Source organism: Ahaetulla prasina, chromosome 18, assembly GCF_028640845.1.
Source record: "Ahaetulla prasina isolate Xishuangbanna chromosome 18, ASM2864084v1, whole genome shotgun sequence".
Lineage (NCBI taxonomy): Eukaryota > Metazoa > Chordata > Lepidosauria > Squamata > Colubridae > Ahaetulla > Ahaetulla prasina.
Window position 1 is genome coordinate 2,469,861 of NC_080556.1, and position 22,788 is coordinate 2,492,648.

At 45.4% G+C, this 22,788-nt stretch overlaps 2 protein-coding genes across 5 annotated transcripts; one reads left to right on the forward strand and one right to left on the reverse strand.

Annotated features, from left to right (window-relative positions):
* Window positions 1-47: 47 nt before the first annotated feature.
* Window positions 48-4,495, reverse strand: MRPS16 (mitochondrial ribosomal protein S16). Of its 4 annotated transcripts, none has more exons than XM_058161106.1 (4): window positions 4,346-4,495; window positions 2,080-2,169; window positions 1,649-1,909; window positions 48-475 (listed from the first exon to the last, which is right to left on the reverse strand). In XM_058161106.1, the coding sequence occupies exons 2-4, from the start codon at window positions 2,090-2,092 to the stop codon at window positions 321-323; spliced, it is 429 nt and encodes a 142-aa protein (XP_058017089.1). In that variant the 5' UTR covers window positions 2,093-2,169; window positions 4,346-4,495; the 3' UTR covers window positions 48-320. The 4 variants fall into 4 exon arrangements, with proteins under 4 accessions (XP_058017089.1, XP_058017090.1, XP_058017087.1 ...); XM_058161107.1 differs by having other exon boundaries at window positions 2,080-2,166; window positions 4,346-4,493; XM_058161104.1 differs by lacking the exon at window positions 4,346-4,495 and adding an exon at window positions 4,056-4,188 and having other exon boundaries at window positions 2,080-2,166.
* Window positions 4,496-6,359: 1,864 nt separating this feature from the next.
* On the forward strand, window positions 6,360-21,821 carry CCDC27 (coiled-coil domain containing 27). The gene is made up of 12 exons (XM_058161090.1): window positions 6,360-6,543; window positions 10,590-10,719; window positions 11,497-11,631; window positions 12,028-12,161; window positions 13,049-13,225; window positions 14,373-14,636; window positions 16,299-16,485; window positions 17,319-17,449; window positions 18,371-18,448; window positions 19,832-20,044; window positions 21,298-21,402; window positions 21,524-21,821. The coding sequence occupies exons 1-12, from the start codon at window positions 6,391-6,393 to the stop codon at window positions 21,644-21,646; spliced, it is 1,830 nt and encodes a 609-aa protein (XP_058017073.1). The 5' UTR covers window positions 6,360-6,390; the 3' UTR covers window positions 21,647-21,821.
* Window positions 21,822-22,788: the final 967 nt, after the last annotated feature.

Genomic DNA, 22,788 nt, shown 5'->3' on the forward strand with positions numbered 1-22,788 from the left:
CCTCCTGAACCGTCTTCGCGCAGCATCGAATTCAAACTTTTGTGGGGTGCGTTTTAAAATGTGGGATTTAATCGCTCCAAAAGCCGCTCGGCTTATAGGAAGACACGAGTTCCGGGTTGTGCAAAGCTGGCCTGTTGTTTGGTGCGCCAGGAGTTGCGGGCGCCTCTTTTAAAGACGGGAATTAAGTTTCCTTCGAACGAGCGAGAATCCAGGGCGAGAATTCGTAGACGAAAGCCACAACATTGTGTATTTAAAAAAAGAAAAATCGATTTTATCCTTTCAGTCTCCAACCATGTTGTGCGGTTTTCTCACTCCGCGGATCAATTTTGCTGCTGTTGTTCCTGCTCTTCGTCCGAATCTTCCTTTTCTCCATCTCTATTTTCGGCTGCCGTCTCTGCTTCCTGGGCTTTTTTCTTCCTGAACCGTTCCGCGTTTGTGATGGTCATTGGATGCAGGGGAAAAAATCCAGCAAGACCTACAAATTTTAAAAATAATAATAATGAAAAAACGCATCACTCCACGCATTAAGCATCATTTTGCAAATAGAATAGGAAAAATAAGAAGCGCACGGGGCAGCGATAGGCTTCAGATATTGTTACCACCAGATCACCGCACACATGCTCACTTTGGCATGTGCCTTTCGCGCATTTGTCCAGCTGTGAAAATGTGCCTAAAAAGGACGGCATTGCGCCAGTTCGGGCAAACCGGTCTGAGCACCACCTCTGATACAGGGAGTCCTTGACTTATGGCTGCAATTGGGACTAGAACATTTGCCGTTAAGGGAGGCATTGTATGACTGCCCGATTTTACAAACATTTTTGATGTGGTCATTAAGCAAGACATCACTGACTTGCAACATTCTCTGTCGGCTTCCCCATTTTAGTAAGCTGCCCGGAGTCACCGAGAGTCACCAAGTTAAACGAACATATAAATTTTCTTAAATGAATAAAATAAATAAAATCTGATTTCGCTTGCGGGAAGCCACTTGGAAAACTGGGGATCAAGCGATCCTGGGACATTGCAACGGACGTATATGAGAGGATTAGTGATCCCTTGTTCAGTGCCGTTCTGACAGGGATGTCAAACAAGGGCCTGACAAACAGTCGTAAGTCAAGGACAGCCCTGCCCTCAAAAAAAAAATTGTCTAAAAGTATTTTACAAATTTGATTTTCAAAAGCAGAGCCAATACAGTACCCCTTGCCTTACAACAGTTCACTTAGTGACCGTTCAAAGTTACAACAGCACTGAAAAAAAGGGACTCGGGACCGTTTTTCACACTTAACGACCGTTGGTCAGGTGATCAAAATTCAAACGTTTGTGTTTATGACGGTCGCAGCGTCCCGGGGTCACATGATCCCCTTTGGAAACGTTCAACGGAGTCACTTAACAACCTACTAACTTATCTGCTGCCGAGATTCACTTAACAACCACGGCCAGAAAAGTCGTAAAACAAGGAAAAGCTCACTTAACGTCCCACTTACAAACCGAAATTTTGGGCTCCATTCGCTACCAGTGAAAAGATGTTCCACGCGCAAGGAAGGATCCCTGAGGGTTTTTTCCACCCTCCCCGGAATGTACCTCCCAAGAAATTTTCGGCTCGGTTAAGCGGTCGTGAAGCCGAGGACTACGTATAACCCGGAGCCTTTACCTAGGAGTTTCTCGACGGGCTTGGTCGGAGTAGCTCCGTAAGCAAACCAATATTTGAACCTGTCGAAGTTGAGCCCCATAATCTTCTCGCCGTAGCGGTTGGGCAGCGGGTCGTAGCAGCCGATCTGCTCGAGGTATTTGCCGTCCCGGGCGCGTCGGTTTTGGGCGGCTACGATCCGATAGAAAGGCCGGTTCGTGCAACCGCCGAGGGACAGCCGGATGACCGCACGGATGTTGCGGTACTTCTTCAGCAGAGGGCGCCCTGGTTGAAGAGGAGATTGGGGGAAGACAAGCGTCAGTCAGCAATACGGGGGAGTTGTTGGCTTGCGACGACAGCGGCTGAGCGAGACAGTTTTTAAGCTAGTCGTCCCCCCTCCCACCCTTACATACAAGGGTTTGTATGTAAACAAACCCTTCGGCAATGCCACTTACCTAGTTGAACCATGATGTTGTTGACTTCCAGCGGGGAAAACGGGGAAAAATATCCGATTTTAATAAGGGGGAACGCAGTCCAGATGGCTGCTGGGAAGGAACAGAAAGATAAAAGAGATAATAATAACAACAGAGTTGGAAGGGACCTTGGAGGCCTTCTAGTCCAACCCCCTGCCCAGGCAGGAAACCAGTACACCCACTTCAGACAAAGGGTTGTCCAACATTTTCTTAAAAACTTCCAGTGTTGGAGCATTCACAACTTACGCAGGCAAGTCGTTCCACTGATTAATTGTTCCGACTGTCAGGAAATTTCTCCTTAGTTCTAAGTTGCTTCTCTCCTTGGTTAGTTTCCACCCATTGCTTCTTGTTCTATCCTCAGGTGCTTTGGAGAACAGCCCTCTTCTTTGTAGCAACCCCAGAGATATTGAAACACTGCTATCCTGTCTCCCCTAGTCCTTCTTTTCATTAAACTAGACATAGCCAGTTCTTGCAACCGTTCTTCATATGTTTTAGCCAGTAGTGAGACTCAAATAATTTAGCAACCGGTTCTCTGCCCTAATGATTTCTTCCAACAACCTGTTCACTAAACTGCTCAGAAAGTTAACAACCGGTTCTCCCGAAGTGGTGCGAACTGGCTGAATCCCACCACTGGTTTTAGCCTCCAGTCCCTTCATCCTCTTGGTTGCTCTTCTCTGCACTCTTTCTAGAGTCTCAGCATCTTTTTTACATCGTGGCGACCAAAACTGAATGCAGGATTCCAAGCGTGGCCTTACCAAGGCATTATAAAGTGGCACTAACACTTCACGTGATATTTTATATAGTTGTAAAATGGTATTTATTTAATATCAGAAGGAAAAACGCACTCCAGGGAAACCGAGATGCGATTCACACAACCAGTGTTATTCCACTTTAAGCTGGGTGGACTTCAACTCCCAGAATTCCCCAGCCAGCCATCTTCCCATAATTTCTCCATGCTGGCTGGGGAATTCTGGGAGTTGAAGTCCACCCAAGCTTAAAGGTGAAGCCATCTGGAAAATCCTGAATGACTCCTATAGTTAATTCAGTTTTAAATAAATATAAAAACATAACTTCAAGTAGTCCTTGATTTAAAACGGTTTGTTTAGAGACTGAAGTTACAACGGCAATGGAAAAAGGGAGTTAGGACCGTTTTTTTCACACTTACGACCGCGGTCTCCATGGTCACAGGATCAACATTCAGACACTCGGCAGCAGGCTCCTATTTATGACAGTTGTGATCCCCTTTTGTGACCTAACAAGCCAAGTCAGTGGGGAACCCGGATTCAATTAACCCCCGTGTGACTTGACAACTGCGGCGATTCACGGAACAACGGGGCAAAACTCACTTAATAACTGTCTCGTAACATAACTCAATTGTCTCAATTGTAAGTCGAGGACTACCAGTTATAAGACGAAAAAACCTTTTATACCCTGCTGGTATAAACCAGCAGCTGCAATCCCAGTTTGTGCAGGTCCTAAACCTGGTTTTTTTTTGGGGGGGTTAATGCAAACTGAATTCAGGAAGCTGGTTTGACAAGCCAGGATCCAAACAAACTGAGGTTTGTTAGCGGACAAAGGGGACCCAGCTGTTAAAAAAAAACCAAAAAAACCTTGCAAGGGAGCATTTAAGGGTCGGAAGCAGCACCTGAGAGGAGGAGGAGGCTCAAAGGTGTGGGGGGGGTTTCCTCCTTGCACCCAGGTTGCAAAGCAGGAGCTGCACCTGTTGAATTTCTGCAGCATTGCAAGGATGGCTGCAAGCGGGAAAGTGGTTTTTGCAAAGAGCTGATCCGACGGGAGGAGTTTCACACACGTACACACACACACACTCCATCCTGTGCAACAACAGCTTCTTGCAACAAGCAGCCTGCAATTCAACCGGTGCAGTTGATGCAACTATTATTAATTATTATTAATTATTATGGACCAATTATTATGCACCCGGTGATTTTCTGCCTTACCTGCAAGGAGGGGATGCCCAGCCGCGATCCCGCACCCAGTGGCCCGGAAAAAGCGATCCTTTTAAGATCCCCCCCAAATTCCCAGCTAAATCCACGCCGATCCAGTGCAACCCTTAGGCGCATGCGCGGAACTCGGCCCCCAATCAGATCGCCCGTTCGGAGGTGCCCTTTCTCGTCCCGTCTACCCTCGACCGCGCATGCGGGCCCCCTTAGGTGGCGCAGGGGTTGACGTCATCGCGCCGCGCGTCGAGTTTCCCCCTCCCGTTGCTAAGCAACCGAGGCTGGCCTACCTGAAAAAGGAGGCCCGAGAACCGTTGAACGACCCCAGGGCCTAAAGCGGCGAGGGGTCCGAGGTGACCGAACGTAAGAGACCCCTCCACCCCAAACGTCTTATGTGGCTCCGCCTCCGTCAACTGGCCGCGCCCCTTTGTTCTCCGTGCCCATAAACCCCGCCCTCCCTCCTCTTCTTTCCTGAGCCTCCTGGAGGGCGGGGTGGGGGGGAGGGAGGAGGAGGGGGAGGGATTTGGTCACGTGCTTATAAACCCTGCTCCAGCATGTAGCTAGTCCTCACTGAGGAAATGTGGGGAAAGAAGCGAGATGGAGGCTTTGGGTTTCTTTGCCATAGAAATGGCCGTTATAATTTCCATCATTTATAGCCGAGGCTTAAATTGGAGAAGTTTCTTTTTTGGCCCCAAAATTGGCTTGGGGGAACCCGGTTACAGAACCCAACCATTTGAGTTTATAACAACAATAATACCCCCTCCCTTACGAAAAAAACCCCCAAACTTCCTTAGCCTTAACCAGGTTTCATACAAACCTAGTTAGTCTTGTCGTTGCACCAGTGTGAATCACAATCGGGGTCTCGAGGTGGGTTAATTTAGCCGTCCAGCCTGTCATGGGGGTTTATTGACGTGAGCAGATTAAGCCTTACTCCGTGTGTTTATTTTCAGGCAGGTAAGCCGGCTTCCTCCAACCTGCTGCCTTTCGCAGACGATGGACTACCATCCCCATAAGCCCCAGCCTGGGAAACCCAAGGATTACCCTCTGATCAAGCCGCCAGAAAGGAAGAAGACTTCAGCCTGGCTACCAATCCTGCATTTTTTACTCCTCTATTTCTACTGCTATCATTATTACTTTATATAATAATATGTGAATTATTTAATATCAGATAAATATAGATCGATCGATCGATCGATCGATCGATAGATAGATACCAACAGACAGATAGATAGATAGATAGACAGACAGATATGATAGATAGATAGATAGATAGATAGATAGATAGATAGATAGATTAGATAGACAGATAGATAACGATAGATATGATAGATAGATAGATAGATAGATAGATAGATAGATAGATAGATAGATAGATAGATATGATAGACAGATAGATACCGATAGGTAGATATGATAGATAGACAGATAGATACTGATAGATATGATAGATAGATAGATAGATATGATAGACAGATACTGATAGATATGATAGATAGATAGAATAGAATAGAATAGAATAGAATAATTTAATTTCTATACCGCCCTTCTCCCGAAGGACTCAGGGCGGTTTCCAGCCAGGTAAAAACACAATGCAGCATACAATATACAGTTAATATACAGTTAAAAAACCCATTAAAAAAACCTATTCAATTTGGCCCATTAATTAAAATACACATTAAAACCATAAAAAACCATAAAAACCCAATTAAAATTATTAATCATTTTATGCCAGCCCTGTGCAGAAGAATAAATATGTCTTCAGCTCGCGGCGAAAGGTCCGGAGGTCAGGAAGCTGTTGAAGTCCTGGGGGAAGCTCATTCCAGAGGGTAGGTGCCCCCACAGAGAAGGCTCTCCCCCTGGGGGTCGCCAGCGGACATTGATAGATAGATATGATAGATTGATAGATACCGATAGACAGATACCGAGAGAGAGAGAGAGAGAGAGAGATGATAGAGATAGATACCATAGATAGATAGATAAATAGATAGATATGATAGATAGACAGAGATACCGATAGATAGATAGATCGATAGATACATACATGGATAGATACATACATACATATTATGTACATATTGGAACAAAGGGATGTTTGCTGATTATAATCTCATGTATCATTTCTTTTTAAAGAAATGAAATAAATACAGCCAAAGAGATCATCTCTTTATTTCCCCCCTTTCAAACCAGGTCCTGGGTTTGAAAAAAAAAATCTATTTATTGATCTAGGATGGAGTCGACAGCATCTTGATGAGCCACGATAATTTTTTAAAACTTGATTTTTTAAAAAAAATCCCAGGGCTTTTTCGGTGGAAGAGAGGACGAGGTTCTTGCATTCATGGAGAAAAATCTTACCTTAATGACAAAGGGGATAAGCGAGTTGCGGAAGACGAGTTTCCCTCAACAGACCCTCGTGTGGAATCATCCAGACAGTGAGAAAATTCATCCCAGTAAAGCATTTCATGCTGTCAAACGTTATTATGAGAAACAGGTATGCAGTGTCTGGACTGGTCGATTTGCAAAAATTAGTCATACTAATATTTGGAAATATTCTCCAGAATCAGAATAACAAGAGTTGGAAGGGACCTCGGAGGTCTTCTAGTCCAACCCTCTGCTCTAGCAGGAAAGAAACCCTGACGAGAATGTGATTAGGAAAATGTTAGAATGTGCAGAAATGAATAGATTAATGCTGGCTTTACACGAGAAAGAACCAACTGAATATTATACGACATGGGAGCTATTTTATGGATGGAAACAGAAGTGTCAGACTGCCTCTGATTATATTTAGGAAAAAATACACCTTGACTTCATCTGAAAATAAAGAAAAGTACTTTTACTAAATACATCTGGAATACAGCTGTCTTGCCCCCCCCCCCCTTCCGAAGGTCTCCGGCTGCTTGGCATGTCAGGAATGCAGGTTTCGTTGAAAAGCCAGTCAGACGACACTCTTAAAGGGCCCTCTTCTCCTTTCCTGTATTTCTCCTTTCCGCAAACAGTCGTTTCAACTTTTCAAAAGCTGCTTGGCCTTCCATGGACCATTCAAGGGGTAGTGAAGGTTTGGGTTTCGTATTTCCTTTAGTCTTTAGGAGGTTGGTGATAGGCAGAGCAATTTGAGCAAAGGAGGGGATGAATTGACGATAAAAATTCGCAAATCCCCAAAAACTTTGCAGCTGTTTGCGTGGGGGAGCCCATTCTAAGACAGCTTTCACCTTCCCTGGGCCCATTTCCAATCCGTCCGCCGAGATGCGGTATCCCAAATAAGTCTATTTTTGTCTGATGAAATTCACATTTGGATAGTTTGGCATAGAGTTCCGCTGCTAATAATTTTTTGAGTACCGCTCTTACTAGCTTTATGTGCTGGTCCATTGTTTCTGTGTAGGTAAGAATGTCATCAAGGTAAATGAGGACCCCTCTGAACAAGTGTTGGTGGAGTATTTCATTTTATCAGTTGCATGAAAACCGCGGGAGCCCCCCGCAGTACTCAAAACTGAAAACAGCCAAGGGGACAGTTGAAAGCCGTTTTCCACTTGTCAGATGGTCTTCATCAGAATCGGAAGTGGTTTCGCTGTCATCGGACACGGTCGGAGTCCCACACTCCTCCTCGATGGGAGTGGCCTTCTTGGCGATGCCTACTCCTGACTTTGCCCGCTCTGGCGCCTTGGTAGTTGGTCTCACCGGTCCCTTTCCACCGCTAGGGGTTGTCTTTGACACCAGCTTCACCCGGCAGTCCGCCGCTCGGTGGCCTTCCTTTCCACATCTGAAGCATGCGGTGGATCGTTGCCTCCCGCTCTCCGAAGTAGGGGAGTCCTTTGGAGGGCCCCTAGGGAAACGGGCGGGGTTTTGCCTCCCAGCGCGCTCAGCCCGATCACGATCCTTTGCCAATTTGATTTCCATCTCCGCTGCCAGGGTATACCAGCCGTACAGTGTGGTTGGAGAGGCCCACGACCGGCACAGGGCATAGAGGTCCCTATTCAGGCCATCTTTGTAAATATCCACAAGGGTCACCTCCGACCATCCTCTCATCAGGGGAACCAGATCACTGAACTCCTGGTTGTAGTCGGCCACTGGTCTCCTCCCCTGTCTGATGGTTTTCATCCGTCTCTTGGCCTTGTGCTCTGCCAGGGGGTCCTCGAACCTCCTCCTCAAGGCGGTCATGAAGTGCTCGTAGTTTTCCAGTAACGGGGAGCATCCCTTGTATAACGACACAAACCAGGCAGCTGCTCTTCCTGTTAGGTTTCGGGTCACGGCCCTAACCTGTGCTGCCTCCGACCAATACTCTTCCCCCCAGTCCATCATATGGTTATTCACTAATGCCAGGAACAGCCCTAACTCCTTGGCATCTCCATTGAATTTTACAGACAGGGAGGGGATTTTGGGCTTTTTTCTTCCTCTGCGCAGCCTCACCTGGCCAGCAGGTGGCATCCGTCCTCCATCAGACTCGCCTGCCTCTGGGGAAGGGGTTTCTGGCTCTGGTTCCTCCGAAACCTCTTCGCGGTGGGACACCCCCCCAGCTGCTCCCCTGGAAGTTCCTTCATCTTCATCCCCCTCCCCACTGGAGGACCGAATAGGGGATTCATACCTTTGGCGAGCTGCTTGCCTCTCTCTCACCTCTCGGTACAGACGTAACGCCTCCTCTAACTGGAGCTTATCTCTGATTTCCTGCTCTAGTTGCCAATCTGAAAGCCTCTCTTTTGTCTTTCTCCTTGTAGTCATTCCAGAAGGAAGCTCTTCGGGGTCTGGCGGACCGCCCACCCCTAACGACCATTTGGCCTTGTCTCGTTTGTCTTCCAACTGCAATTGTTCCATCCACAGAGCTCTGCTTTCCTCCAGTTTAGCTTGAAGCGTAGCAGTAGACATACGTTCTGGTACCTCCTCAATTACAGGGGTTGGCTGGCTTCCCATCGAAGTTTTCTTTTTGACCCCCTCGGTACTTAAATTTAAATCCTGGTTGGTCGACATGGTGGTGAGATTCAACTAAATGTGAGACTGCCTCCGATTATATTTAGGAAAGAATACACCTTGACTTCATCTGAAAATAAAGAAAAGTACTTTTGCTAATTACATCTGGAATACAGCTGTGGATAGTTGAATCTGAGACAAAATATGGCCAACATCCCATATCCCCTCATTAGTCCCTCCTTCCCACAAGAAGTCAGGCAGGGCTGGGCCAATGTCGGCTCCCACTCGGCCCCCGTGGTAAACTTCTTCCGAAGGTCTCCGGCTGCTTGGCATGTCAAGAATGCAGGTTTCGTTGAAAAGCCCGCGCATCTGGTCTTCATGGGTGATTTTAAACCTTTCCTCCCCCTCCACTTTTTTACGTCAGACGACAGACGACACTCTTAAACGGCCCTCTTCTCCTTTCCTGTATAGGATAGTAATGCACCTTATGTTCATGAGCTAATCTACACTAAACATAATAACATTGCAATCTAACTACTAAATATAAAATGCACAAACAGAAGTGAAGATTGGAGTGGAGGCTGACAAGAAGTTAGAAATAAATGGAGATCAGTGAAATATTGAAAATATGCTAAGACAAGAGACGTAAACAATATCATGATTCTTACAAATATGACTGTTAAGACTATTGTGTTTAATATTACTATTATATTCTTATTAGAAGATGTGTTAAGAGGGGGAAATGAATAGGTTTATTATGCTTAAGAATAGAATAGAACAGAACAGAACAGAATAGAATAGAATAGAATAGAATTTTATTGGCCAAGTGTAATTGGACACACAAGGAATTTGTCTTGGGGCATATACTCTCAGTGTACATAAAAGAAAAGATACCTTCATCAAGGTACAACATTTACAACACAAATGATGGTCAATATATCAATATAAATCATAAGGATTACCAGCAACAAAGTTACAGTGATACAGTCGTAAGTGGAAGGAGATGGGTGATGGGAACGATGAGAAGATTAATAGTAGTGCAGATTTAGTAAATAGTCTGACAGTGTTGAGGGAATTATTATTGTTTAGCAGAGTGATGGCCTTCGGGAAAAAACTGTTCTTGTGTCTAGTTGTTCTGGTGTGCAGTGCTCTATAGCGTCGTTTTGAGGGTAGGAGTTGAAACAGTTTATGTCCAGGATGCGAGGGGTCTGTAAATATTTTTGTAATATTTATACTTATGTAATAGTAATATTTATGATTGTAAGATTAGAGAATTAATATCAATGTAATAAATACCGTAAATTCTGATTGCAGTTATGTGTAGAAAAAATGCTTTTAAAAGCCTCTGACGATCCCAGCTGAGCTGCGTGATCATCAGCCGAAGAAAAAATGCTTTTAAAAGTTAAAAAAAAAAGCCTCTGATGATCGCATGGCTCACCTGGGCTTGGGGGAGGGGGATTTTTGCTACCGGTTCTCCGAACCACCCGCCGCCATCGCTACCGGATCGGGCAATCTGGTCTGAACCGGCAGCATTTCACCCCTATTATATCTCTTACCTTATACACTCTCAAGTAAAATAAGTAAAATAAAATCCTGATAAACCAGAAGGCGTTGACTCTACTTTCTCTCGTCTCCCAGGCCGAGGAACAAAGGAAAGTCTCCAATCTATCAAACGATGTTTCCGACTCATCGTTGCTGCAGAAATGCTTCTTGAAACGGCCCGGGTGCCCTCAGTATTGCAACCAGGCGACATCGGCGACCCTCCTTGGTAAAAAAAAACAAAAAACCTCAACCATTGGCAGGTCCATTTTGTCACTTGCTTGGCCTCCCTGCTCCCGACTCCGGCTCGGTTGGGCGGGCGGTGAAATCGCACCGTGCAGGCGATTCCTCGACTTAACGACCGTGACGGAGGGCTTCCCCCCTCCCCCCCCCTCCCAAAGTTCCTTCGCTGGGCCAGAAATGGTCGTGAAACGAACGTCTTGCCCCGTTCGACGGCCTTCCTGGCCGCCGTTGTTCAGGGAATCCCTGCAGCCGTTAAGTGAGTCACACGGTTGTTCAGTGAATCTGGCTTCCCCCGTTGACTTTGCTCCTTGGATGGTCGCAAAGGCGGGGGGGGGGGGAATCAAATGACACCCACCCACCCCCGGGACACTGCGACTGTCATAAATACGAGTCGGTTGCCGAGTGTCTGAATTTGGATCATGTGACGCTGCAGCGGTCGTTAAGTGTGAAAAAGCCCTTTTTAAAGGACTGCGGTAAGCTTCGAACGGCCACTAAATGGGTGGTTGTAAGCCAAGGACTATCTGTCCATTTCTCGTGCTGATGCAAGCAGCCGCTTAGCGCAGTGGTGGATCCACATTTTCCAAGCTTCAGTCCTCTTAGCGTAGAATAACATAGAATCCCAGGGCTGGGAGGGACCTCGGAGGTCTTCTAGTCCAGCCCCCGACCCAAGGCAGGAGACTTTGTGCCACCCCAGACGTGAAGGAGTCGGCATTGAATTCTCTGCTCGCTGCCCCCACCTCACCCCATTCCTCTTCCCCACCAGCGAGCAGCGCTTCGAGAACTGGAGTTCTCCCGATCAACCTCAGCACCATGAGTCTGACTTCCCAGATATCCCTGGACGACTGGAGTTCCTTGCTCCAAAATCCCGACATTTGGGACTCAAGGAGTCGCATCAGATGTAAGTTTCTTTGTCCGGATTCAATTACAGGTTTTCTTCCCATCACCCTCCCCCAAAAACACATAGCAGGTTTATAGCAGGAACATACAGCAGGTCAACCTTGCAACGTGTGGACTTTAACCAAGGACCCCACAATCCTCCTCCTCCTCCTCCTCTTCCTCTTCTCCACAATCCCCACTCCCTTCTAGCACTGATGACGTTCCCTAGCTGGGTCGTGAAAACGTCTGCAAGAAAACCACCAAGCCCCCGTTTCAACCCTGAACTACAAAGAATCTCTTCCATAGGCCGGCCTCTGTTCCCCCCACATCCCCCCCAAAAAAGAGGGGGAAACCCAGCAACCCTTGGGGTGCAGACTGTCCTCTTCGGGTTGTCTTTGAGTGACCTTTCTCTTCCCAGTTTATTCCGCTTCCTCCTCGGAGCTGGTGTTGCCCAAATGGAAGAGCTTCACAGAAGGCATCGTCCCCCAAGGCCATCTTAAAGCCCACTCCGGGAACCGCATGCCCTGGTACATCCCTGTGCTTCACGAGAAGGTGAGGATTCGAACCCGCCAGCCCAACGGAAGGAACAGGAACGAGGGCGGAAAGGTTTGGCCAGAGATGTTTCGGGACGTGATAAGAAGAGAGCCGACGTTTGCCCACGGAGGAGGCATGGACGGAACCAGGAGCCCTGTGGCTCGTTTTCCAACTTGCAAAAGTTTAATAAAAAGCAGGGCATTTTTAAGATGAGCAGATGAGCGGTCAGAAAAGGGGCTGAAAGGAGCGGTTTGCAAGGAGCAGATTGCAGATTAACAGATTAACCGAGTTGGAAGGGACCTTGTAGGTCATCTAGTCCAACCCCCATCCCAAGCAGGAGACCTGCTTATACCATTTCTAACAGATGGCAGTCCGGTCTCTTCTTGAAAGGCTCCAGGGATGAAGCTCCCACAACTTCCGAAGGCAACTTCTGTTCCATGGGTTGATGGTTCTCACTGTCAGAAAATTTCTCCTTATTTCCAGGTTGAATCTCTCCTTGATCAGTTTCCATCCATTATTCCTTGTCTAGCCTTCGGGTGCCTTGGAAAATAGCTTGACCCCCAACTCCTCTCTCTGGCAGCCCCTCCAATATTGGAAGATGCTCTCCTGTCTCCCCTGGTCCTTCTCTTCACCAGACTAGCCAGGCCCTGTTCCTGCAACCTATCATCGTATGTTTTAGCCTCCAGTCCCCTCATCATCCTGATTGCTCTTCTCTGCACTCTTTCTAGAGTCTCAACCTCTTTTTTATAGTGTGGTGAACAAAACTGGATGCAGGACTCTAGGTGTGGTCTAGGTGGAACAACAGGCGGCTGTTGTTCGCTTGCGAGTCCCGTGGAGGTCTAGAATAGAAAATCTGGAAGTCGTGGGGCCGTTGGGCTAAAAGGAATTTTTTGTTCCCTTCCCAGGATCTGAGCCTTAATAAGTTGGGGGAGGAGGTTGCCCGCCTGGCTCCTTTTGAAGCCGAGTGTATCCGGAAGGAGGAAGTGATCGCCGTTCTGCGGGAAGAGGTCCAGGCAATGCACAAACAGCTGGAGCAGCTCCTGAAATGGCAGGCCTCTGTTTTAGAGAGCACTTCGGAAGAGGTGATCACTCTCTTTTCTTTTCTTTGCTTCCTGGTCTTGTCTCGAGCCTTGATACCTGCCGGAACATGGTTTCCCTACCCCCCCAAAAGCCACAAAGTTGAATAGAATAGAATAGAATAGAATAAGGAATCGAGAATAGAGAATGGAATAGAATAGAATAGAATAGAATAGAATAGAAATAGAAATGGAATGGAATGGAATGGAATGGAATGGAATAGAATAGAATAGAATAGAATAGAATAGAATAGAATAGAATAGAATAGAATAGAATAAGAAATAGAAATAGAAATAGAAATAGAAATAGAAATAAGAATACAATAGAAAAATAGAATAGAATAAAAGAATAGAATAGAATAGAATAGAATAGAATAGAATAGAATAGAATAAGAAATAGAATTAGAAATAGAAATAGAATTAGAAATAGAATAAGAATAAGAATACAATAGAAAAATAGAATAGAATAGAATAGAATAGAATAGAAATAGAATAAGAATAAGAATACAATAGAAAAATAGAATAGAATAGAATAAAAGAATAGAATAGAATAGAATAGAACAGAATAGAATTTTTTATTGGCCAAGTGTGATTGGACACACAAGGAATTTGTCTTTGGTGCATAAGCTCTCAGTGTACATAAAAGAAAAGATACGTTCGTCAAGAATCTTATCATCATTAACGCTTAATGATAGTCATAGGGTACAAATAAGCAATCAAAACATATTAGGAAATAGTCATAGCGAGATTAATTAATGGCAACAGCAATAAGCCCTTAGGTAGGCTTACGTACCGTTCATACCATAGCAGGTTAGAATAAAATGAGTGGAGTGGAGTAGAGTAGAGTAGAATAAGAAATAGAATTAGAATTAGAATAAAATGAATTTAGAATAGAAGAAAATGGAATGGAATGGAATAGGAATAGAATAGGAATCGGAATAGAGAAAAATGCAGAAGGCAACCCGGCTAATCCTCAATTTATGGCCATCACGGGCAGGCTCCCTTATGGTTGTAAGTTGAGGACTACCCACCTTACCTCCTGCAAACCCAAATCTTCAGAATTGGCCGAAACTCCAGACACCACCAACCCCTCAAAAAAAAAAAAAAACCAAAAAAACTCCATCAGGTTTTGCTTTCGAAATCTCCTTCACAGAAGCGTGCCAGAGTGGAGGTTCTGTCCGATTGGGACCTCACCCAGCCGTCCACGCAGGGCGCCTCCCCGTCGTTCGGGCTCGAGCAGAAGAGCATCCCTTCGGTCTGCGTGGATCAGGTCGAGTTGTCGGAAGAGTTGAGTCAGGACATGGAGCGTGTGAAAGAGCTGCTGAGCCAGTCGGAGCAGATGCTGGATTCGAAAGCGCAGCTTGTGAAGAAAGAGCTCATAAAACAACAGGGGGATCTGCACCACTTCGAGAAAGAGGTAGGAAGGCCAAAAAAACCCGGGGTTGATAAAAGAACCCCAGAGAAACGCCTGGACCTCGACTTAACGACCACGGTGGAGCCCAAAATTTAGCGACCGGCCACCGAACAGACTGTTGTTAAGTCGAGGGCTGCTGCCCATAGAGAAAATCCTTGACTTAGGACCCCCCAAACCTTGTTGGCTAAGCGAGACGTGCACGCGGTGAATTTTACCCCATGCGACGAGCTTCCGGAGCGAATCGACCGAAGCTGTTAAGTTAGGAACACGGCCGTTAAGCGAAACTGGCTTTTCCCCCCTTGAGTTTGCCGGTCGCGAAGGTCACGAAAGGGGATCACGTGACCCCCCCGGTTTACGGCAGCTGTTGTCCACACGAGTCCGTTGCCAAACGTGGGAATTTTGATCACGTGACCACGGGGAGGCCGCGACGGTCGTAAAAGCGTGAAAAACGAAGTCCTAAGTCACTTTTTTTTTCAGTCCCATTGTGACTTTGAATGGTTGCTAAATGAACCCGAACCCTAAATGCAAACAAAACATGCCTTACAGATAGTTCTCGACTTACAACTGTTTGCTTAGCGACCGTTCGGAGTTACAACAGCACTGAAGAAAGTGACTTAGGGCCGTTTTTCACACTTAACGACCGTCGCAGCCTCCCCGTGGCCACGTGATCAAAATTCAGGCGCTTGGCAACGGACTCGTATTTACGACCGTCACCGTGGGACCCGGGGTCACGCGGTCCCCTTTTGCAACCTTCCGCCGAGCAAAATCAACAGGGAATCCATGAGTAACTTACCAACCTCAGCGATTCCCTTTAACCACCATGGCAAGGAAGGTCTTAAAACAGGGCAAAGCTCATTTAATGGCCGTCTCGCTTAGCAACGGAGGCTTCGGGCTCACTCGCGGCCGTAAGACGAGCCCTGCCTGCCTTTGCAAGAGCGAATAAAGTTACAGATCAATGCCTTCCACTGTCGATGGAATTTCTCCTCCCCTTCCCACCCCCCACCCCGTCTGTAAATAAAAACACAATGAAGAGTTCTCCATTCCTCTGAAAACAACAAAATACCTTATCCCACCAGACTCGAAATCCTAGGCTTAGAAAACTTGGAACTCCGTCGCCTTCGACATGACCTAAGCTTAACTCACAGAATCATCTATTGTAATGTCCTTCCTGTTAAAGACTACTTCAGCTTTAATTGCAATAATACTAGAGCAACTAATAGATTTAAACTTAATGTCAACCGCTTTAATCTAGATTGCAGAAAATACGACTTCTGTAACAGAATCATCAGTGCTTGGAATACTTTACCTGACTCTGTGGTCTCTTCCCATAATCCTAAAAGTTTTATCCAAAAACTTTCTACTATTGACCTCACCCCATTCCTAAGAGGACCATAAGGGGCATGCATAAGCGCACAAACGTGCCTACCGTTCCTGTCCTGTTGTCTTTCTTTTCTTCTTCCTATATATATGCTTATACCTCCTTATATTTACTCATATATGTGTTTATATACTATATAATCTTTTGTATGATACCTACGTATATTGTTGTGACCAAATAAAATAAATAAAATAAATAAATAAATAAAATAAAACAGAGTCTCTTTTCTTTTTCTCCCCTCCCACCTCCCCCCACCCGCCTCCCGAAACATGAACGTGGCTGAAAAGAGCCTGCTGGAAATAGAGGAGGAGGTGCCCTCGAACAACGAATCCAGAGTGAGGGAAGGGGACTCGAGCGATCAGGAAGACTCGGACAACACCTTGATCCTCTACAAGCTGCTGGAGTTCCAGAAGGTGAACGAAATCCTCTACGAAGAGCTGCAGAAAGCGCGGAACGATTACGAGCTGGCCACAGGTACCTACCCCTAAGGCCCTCCAGAACCCAGAATGGAAAATAGAATAGAGTAGAGTAGAAACGTACAGAACAGAACAGAAGAATTGGAATTGGAAAGAATAGAGTAGAGTAGAGTAGAGTAACAGAGTAGAGTTATAGAGTAGAATAGAATAGAGTAATAGAGAAGAATACAGGAAGAGTAGAGTAATAAATAGAGTAACAGAGTAGAGTAATAGAGTAGAGTAGTAGAGTAGAGTAATAGAGTAGAGTAATAAAGTAGAGTATTGGAGAAGAGTAGAGTAATAAAGTAGAGTACTGGAGAAGAGTAGAGTAATAGAGTAGAGTAATAAAGTAGAGTAAAGTAATAGAGAGGAGTAGAGTAATAATTAGAGTAGAGTAATAGAGTAGAGTAGAGTAGAGTAACAGAGTAGAGTTATAGAGTAGAATAGAATAGAGTAATAGAGAAGAATACAGGAAGAGTACAGTAATAGAGTAGAGTAATAGAGTAATAAATAGAGTAACAGAGTAGAGTAATAGAGTAGAGTAGTAGAGTAGAGTAATAGAGTAGAGTAATAAAGTAGAGTATTGGAGAAGAGTAGAGTAATAGAGTAGAGTAATAGAGTAGAGTAAAGTAATAGAGAGGAGTAGAGTAATAATTAGAGTAGAGTAATAGAGTACAGTAATAGAGTAGAGTAGAGTAGTAGAGTACATAATAGAGTAATAGAGTAGAGTAATAGAGAAGAGTAGGGTAATAGAGTAGTAGCGTAGAGCCTGTCAAAAAAGCTAAGAAAGGAAGCCTGGGTGGAAATTTGGGTGGGTGGGCTTCCCCTGCTCCCTCTTGCTTGCTTCCCCAGGCGCGATTTCATCCCTGCAAAGAGAGTTGTCCTTCGGGGAGTCCCAACTCCGGAAAGCTCAGGTGGAGAAAGAATCTTTGCAGAAGGAACTCCGGGAACGAGGCGAACAGCTGGAGGCCATGTCCAATAAGGTTGGTCAACGGGCTGGGCCTGCAGGGCGGTCGGTCGAGAAAAATGGATTTTACAGGGTTGGCATTCAGACTCTGACCCCAGGAAAGGAAGGAAGGGAGGGAGGGAGGGAGGGAGGGAGGGAAGAGGTGATGGCTGAGAGGGAAGGAAGGAAGGAAGGAAGGAAGGAAGGAAGGAAGGAAGGAAGGAAGGAAGGAAGGAAGGAAGGAAGGAAGGAAGGAAAGATATGATGGATAGGAAGGAAGGGAAGAAGGAGGGAAGGAATAACAGAATAATAGAATAACAGAGCTGGAAGGGACCTTTGAGGTCTTCTAGTCCAGCCCCTCTGCTCAGGCAGAAAAGTAGACCATTTCAGACTGTTGTTAACTTTGGGCGGTCACTAAATGACCTGTTAAAAGTCGAGGGCTAGCTGTATGTGTAATGGGCAGCAGGGATAATTTTTGAAGGACATTAGGAAGAGAGACCCGTTCGAAAGAAAAAGGCCCAGAGCAGGAATCCCAATTTGGGAAAAGCATCTTCGATTTGACCCCCCCCCTCTCAGTCTCCACAAAGGTAAAGAGAGGGAAGGTCAAATCCCAGAGGCTTGATTTTTGTTTCTTTTGGTTTTCATGATTAAATATCCTTTTTGGTGATCAAAATACAGAAACATCTTTAATTTTCTTTTGTAAGCCTGAGAGTCTTTCTTGGTGATCTTGACGCTTTCCCTCTGTGGACGCAACCTAAGATCGCGTTAGCTTTTTTTGGCGGCGGGGAGGGGGGCAGCTGCAGCTCTCTGCTGACTAATTTGGTTGGGGGGGGGAAGACCCCCACGGGATTCCTGTTTTCGTGCATTCCTTTTTTTAAAAAACGGGGGGGGGGGGAAGCTTGCCCGTTGGAAATCTCCAGTGCGGGAGCTTTTTACCACTTCCGCCTTCCCTTCTTAGTTTTCCAACTTGCGGGAGGAGAGGAAACACGAAGAAATGATGGGCACCATCGAGAGAGAGAATTGTAAACTCCGACAAGTAAGGAAACCCCCCCCCCCTCCTTGGATCTCTTATCTGTGGGATTTCTGCTCTTGGTTGGGTGTTTGTGCCAGAATATTCATGACTGGGAAGACACGGTAACGAGGTCAGCCAATGAATAGGCATAGAAACTAAGTCAGCCAATTGGGAGCTGAGACAGACTGGAGCCAGAGCGTGTCTTAGTCTGCAGCTTCTGAGTCTGTGCAGAGAAGAGAAACTGAAACTAGTCTTTTTGTGAAGCTCTCTGCTGTACTCTGTGTGTGAACATGTCTGCTGATCTGAGCTGAAGAATCAACCGTTGGTATTGTAAATATAAATGTAAATACTTTATGTGTTGTTATGAATATAAAGACATTAATGAATCCAGCTGATTCTGTTATCTCTCTCTCACACACACACACATATACACACACACAATTTCCAGAAAATAGTTGTTCTTAAGGTCCCCTATGGGAAACTGTGCGGACAAGGCACTCAACGGCCTTGTGGGATAATCCAGACAGGAATTGAAACTACCAGTTTTTTTACTTTGCTATAAATCTACGTTGGCTGAAGCTTGCGGATTTGAAAGTACAATTCTCCCCACCCCTTTACAGATTCTATTCTATTCTATTCTATTCTATTCTATTCTATTCTATTCTATTCTATTCTATTCTATTCTATTCTATTCTATTCCATTCCATTCCATTCCATTCTATTGTTTCTATTCTGTTCTATTCTATTCTATTTTCTATTCTATTCCATTCTGATTCTATTCTATTCCATTCCATTCAATTCTGTTCCTTTCCATTGTTTCTATTCTATTCTATTCTATTCTATTCTATTCTATTCTATTCTATTCTATTCTATTCTATTCCATTCTATTCCATTCCATTCCATTCCATTCCATTCCATTCCATTGCATTGCATTGCATTTCATTCCTTTCCGTTCCATTCCATTCCATTCCATTCCATTCCATTCCTTTCCATTGTTTCTATTCTGTTCTGTTCTATTCTATTTTATATTCTATTCTATTCCATTTTATATTCTATTCTGATTCTATTCTGATTCTATTCTATTCTATTCCATTTTATATTCTATTCTGATTCTATTCCATTCCTTTCCTTTCCTTTCCATTCCATTCCATTCCATTCCATTCCATTCCATTCTGTTCCTTTCCATTGTTTCGTTTCTGTTCTGTTCTGTTCTGTTCTATTCTACTCTATTCCATTCCATTCCATTCCCATTCCATTCTATTTTGCATTCTATCCTATTCCTATTCCTATTTATCTTCCTATGTTCTCTTCCTATTTCTATTCTAGAGGTGCCCTGAAAAAGACCCCCAAAGTGACCGGATTCTCTCGTTTTGCCCTTTTCTTTTCCTCCTCTTCCTTCCTGCACAGGAGGTGACCAAGCTGGAGGTCCAGCTGGCAGACAGAGACCAGGCCATCCACACTTTGCAGACCAACGTCCAGCAGCTTCACTCCGAGTTACTGGTCAACCAGCATCGCGCCGGGAAGCAGCTGAGCAGCCAGGATGAACTCCAGAAGCAGCTGGAGATTTTGCAACGGGCGGAACAGCAGACCAGAGTCACTCTGGAGAGCGTCAGCGCCCGGGTAAGCTTGGAACGCGGTCGTTAAGTGAATCCGGCTTCCCTCATCGACTTCGCTTGGTTGGATGGTCACAAAAGCGGATTATGGGGACCCCGGAGGAACAGCGTGACCGTCATAAATAGGAACCGGTTTGCTGAGCGTCCGAATTTTGATCACGTGTTCACAGGGACGCTGGAACGGTCGTAAGCGTGCCGTTGTCACTTTGAACGGTCACTAATTGTTGCAAGCCGAGAACTACCTGTCCTGCATCCTTGTAATAAAAATAGCATTAGCCTGGCATGACCCTGGGGCTCTAATGTGGTCTACCTCGCAGGGGCAGCTGGGAACCAAACATCAAATCTTAGGAAGCCACTAGCAGCTGCCCCGTTCCTCCCATTCTGCGTTCTTCCAGATTTACGCTTCCCTCTAAAAAAGATGTGGAAAAAATGCAGAGAAGAGCAACCAGGATGATGAGGGGACTGGAGGCTAAAACATGAAGAACGGTTGCAGGAACTAGTTTAACGAAAAGAAGGACTAGGGGAGACATGAGATAGATAGATAGATAGATAGATAGATAGATAGATAGATAGATAGATAGATAGATAGATAGATAGATAGATAGATAGATAGATAGATAGATAGATAGATAGATAGATAAAGTTTATTGTCATTGTACTTATGTACACAGTATACCCATACAACAAAATTCACATAACACCCAGAGACCAAGCCCAGCTCACATGACAGTCCCCAAACAGACCCCCACCCACCAAAATTACCCACCCCTAACCCACCCAAACATCCACACAACAGACCAAGTAATGCTGTCCAACAGCTCACTGAGGATGGCCCTTTAATTCATTGTTGAGTGCAATTATAGCTCTGGGATAAAAATTATTCAGAAGACATGTAGTCCGAGTTTAACAGTCTTCCAATATTTGAGGGGCTGCCCCAAAGAAGAGGGAGTCAAGCTGTTCTCCAAAGCACCTGAAGGCAGGACAAGAAGCAATGGGTGGAAACTAATCAAGGAGAGAAGCAACCTGGAACTAAGGAGAAATTTCTGGGCAGTGAGAACAATTAACCAGTGGAACAACTTGCCACCAGAAGTTGTGAATGCTCCAAAACTGGAAGTTTTTAAGAAAGTGTTGGCTAACCATTTGTCTGAAGTGGTGGAGGGTTTCCTGCCTAAGCAGGGGGTTGGACTAGAAGACCTCCAAGGTCCCTTCCAACTCTGTTTATTCTCTTCTCTTCTTTTCTCTCTCTCTCTTTTTTGAAAGTTTGAAAGGTTCCGCAGCAAAATTATCCAAGCCGCTTACAGCACGCCCGGCACCAAGTCCCCGCAGGCAGAAATCACTGACGAAGAGGTTTTAGAGGCCTTGCAGGTAACCTGGAGCAGTCAGGATGGTGGAAAGAATGGGGAGGGGGAGGGAGGGAAGGAAGGAGAGACCCTTGGCCTGGTGAGGCCGCCCCCTCCCCTTCCTGACTGACACCACTGTCTTGCAGAAAATCATAACCGACCGTCTGGACTTCCACCAGATGCTGAAGCAGAAAGGCGTGAAGGTTCCATCGCTCAGCTCCGAGCCTGCCCCACCACCGACTCATAAGAAAAAAGCCGGAGGGAAATAATAAATCCCCCCCCCTTTATTTTAACTCCCCCCCCACAAAAAAATTACATCTCTCGACTTTCTTATCCCGCTCCTGAGCTGTTCCTTTTCCTGTCTCCAATTAAAAGATGGCACTCATGTTTTTTTTCCCCCCTCCCCGTTTTCTTGTGCATTCGTATGATTATTAATTGTAATTCGTACGGTCGCTAGCTGGAAGCATCAGCACCGATTTATAAAGCCTTAGCAAGGCCGCAGCTGGAACGCCGCGTCCAGTTTGGGTCCCCCACATGACAAGAAAGATGTTGAGACTTTGGTAAAAGTGCGGAATAAGAGCAACGAAGAGTATAGCGTACGAAGAACGGCTGCAGGATTTGGGTATATCTTCTTTTTCTTCATATCCGTCATTGGATGCTGGCCATCCTGTTGTGCGATCCTGTTTTTATCAACAGCCGCAACGAAAAAATGCTCTTGAGTTTTGCCCAAGCTTTGATTTTGAAGCCATGATGTTCTTCTTCTGCCTGGACCTCTTTTCGTTGGAGGATTAAGTGAACTATGCTGTATTTTTCCGAGCGTCGCATCACATCTCCAAAATATTCTAACTTTGGGTATATCTAGTTTAATGAAAAGAAGGCCTGGGGGGGGAGGACACGATAGCAGTCTTCCAATATCTGAGGGTCTGGCACAGAAAAGAGTGGGGGGTCCAACTGTTCTCCAGAGTAAACTGGTAGTAGGTAAGAGTGAACATAATTTAAGGTGGACTCCTGTGGTCGCGAAGATGACTCGAGACCGATGACGCTCTTGACCTCTCCCTCCCTCCCTCGAGCTCAGCCTAGTCATCTACATCAACCTCGCCAAATCAATTTTTTGGGGGTGCTAAAGACCCCCTTTAGGGGTTTTGTGACCGGTGGATATTTTGCCAAAGCAAGGAAGCCATGCATATTTTCTTTTAATAATTTTTATTCAGCATTTACATCTTCGTTATATTTTTACAGCTTTCCGATACCGGCATCTCTAGTACTATCTATTTTATCTTTTAACCAACTATATACACATACATTTTATATGCTACAACTAATTCCTATATTCATTACACTTTATACCCATCACGTTAAGTATTTCGTTCCTCTGTAGTATCTTCTCTTACGCTTATACATTTATGCATCA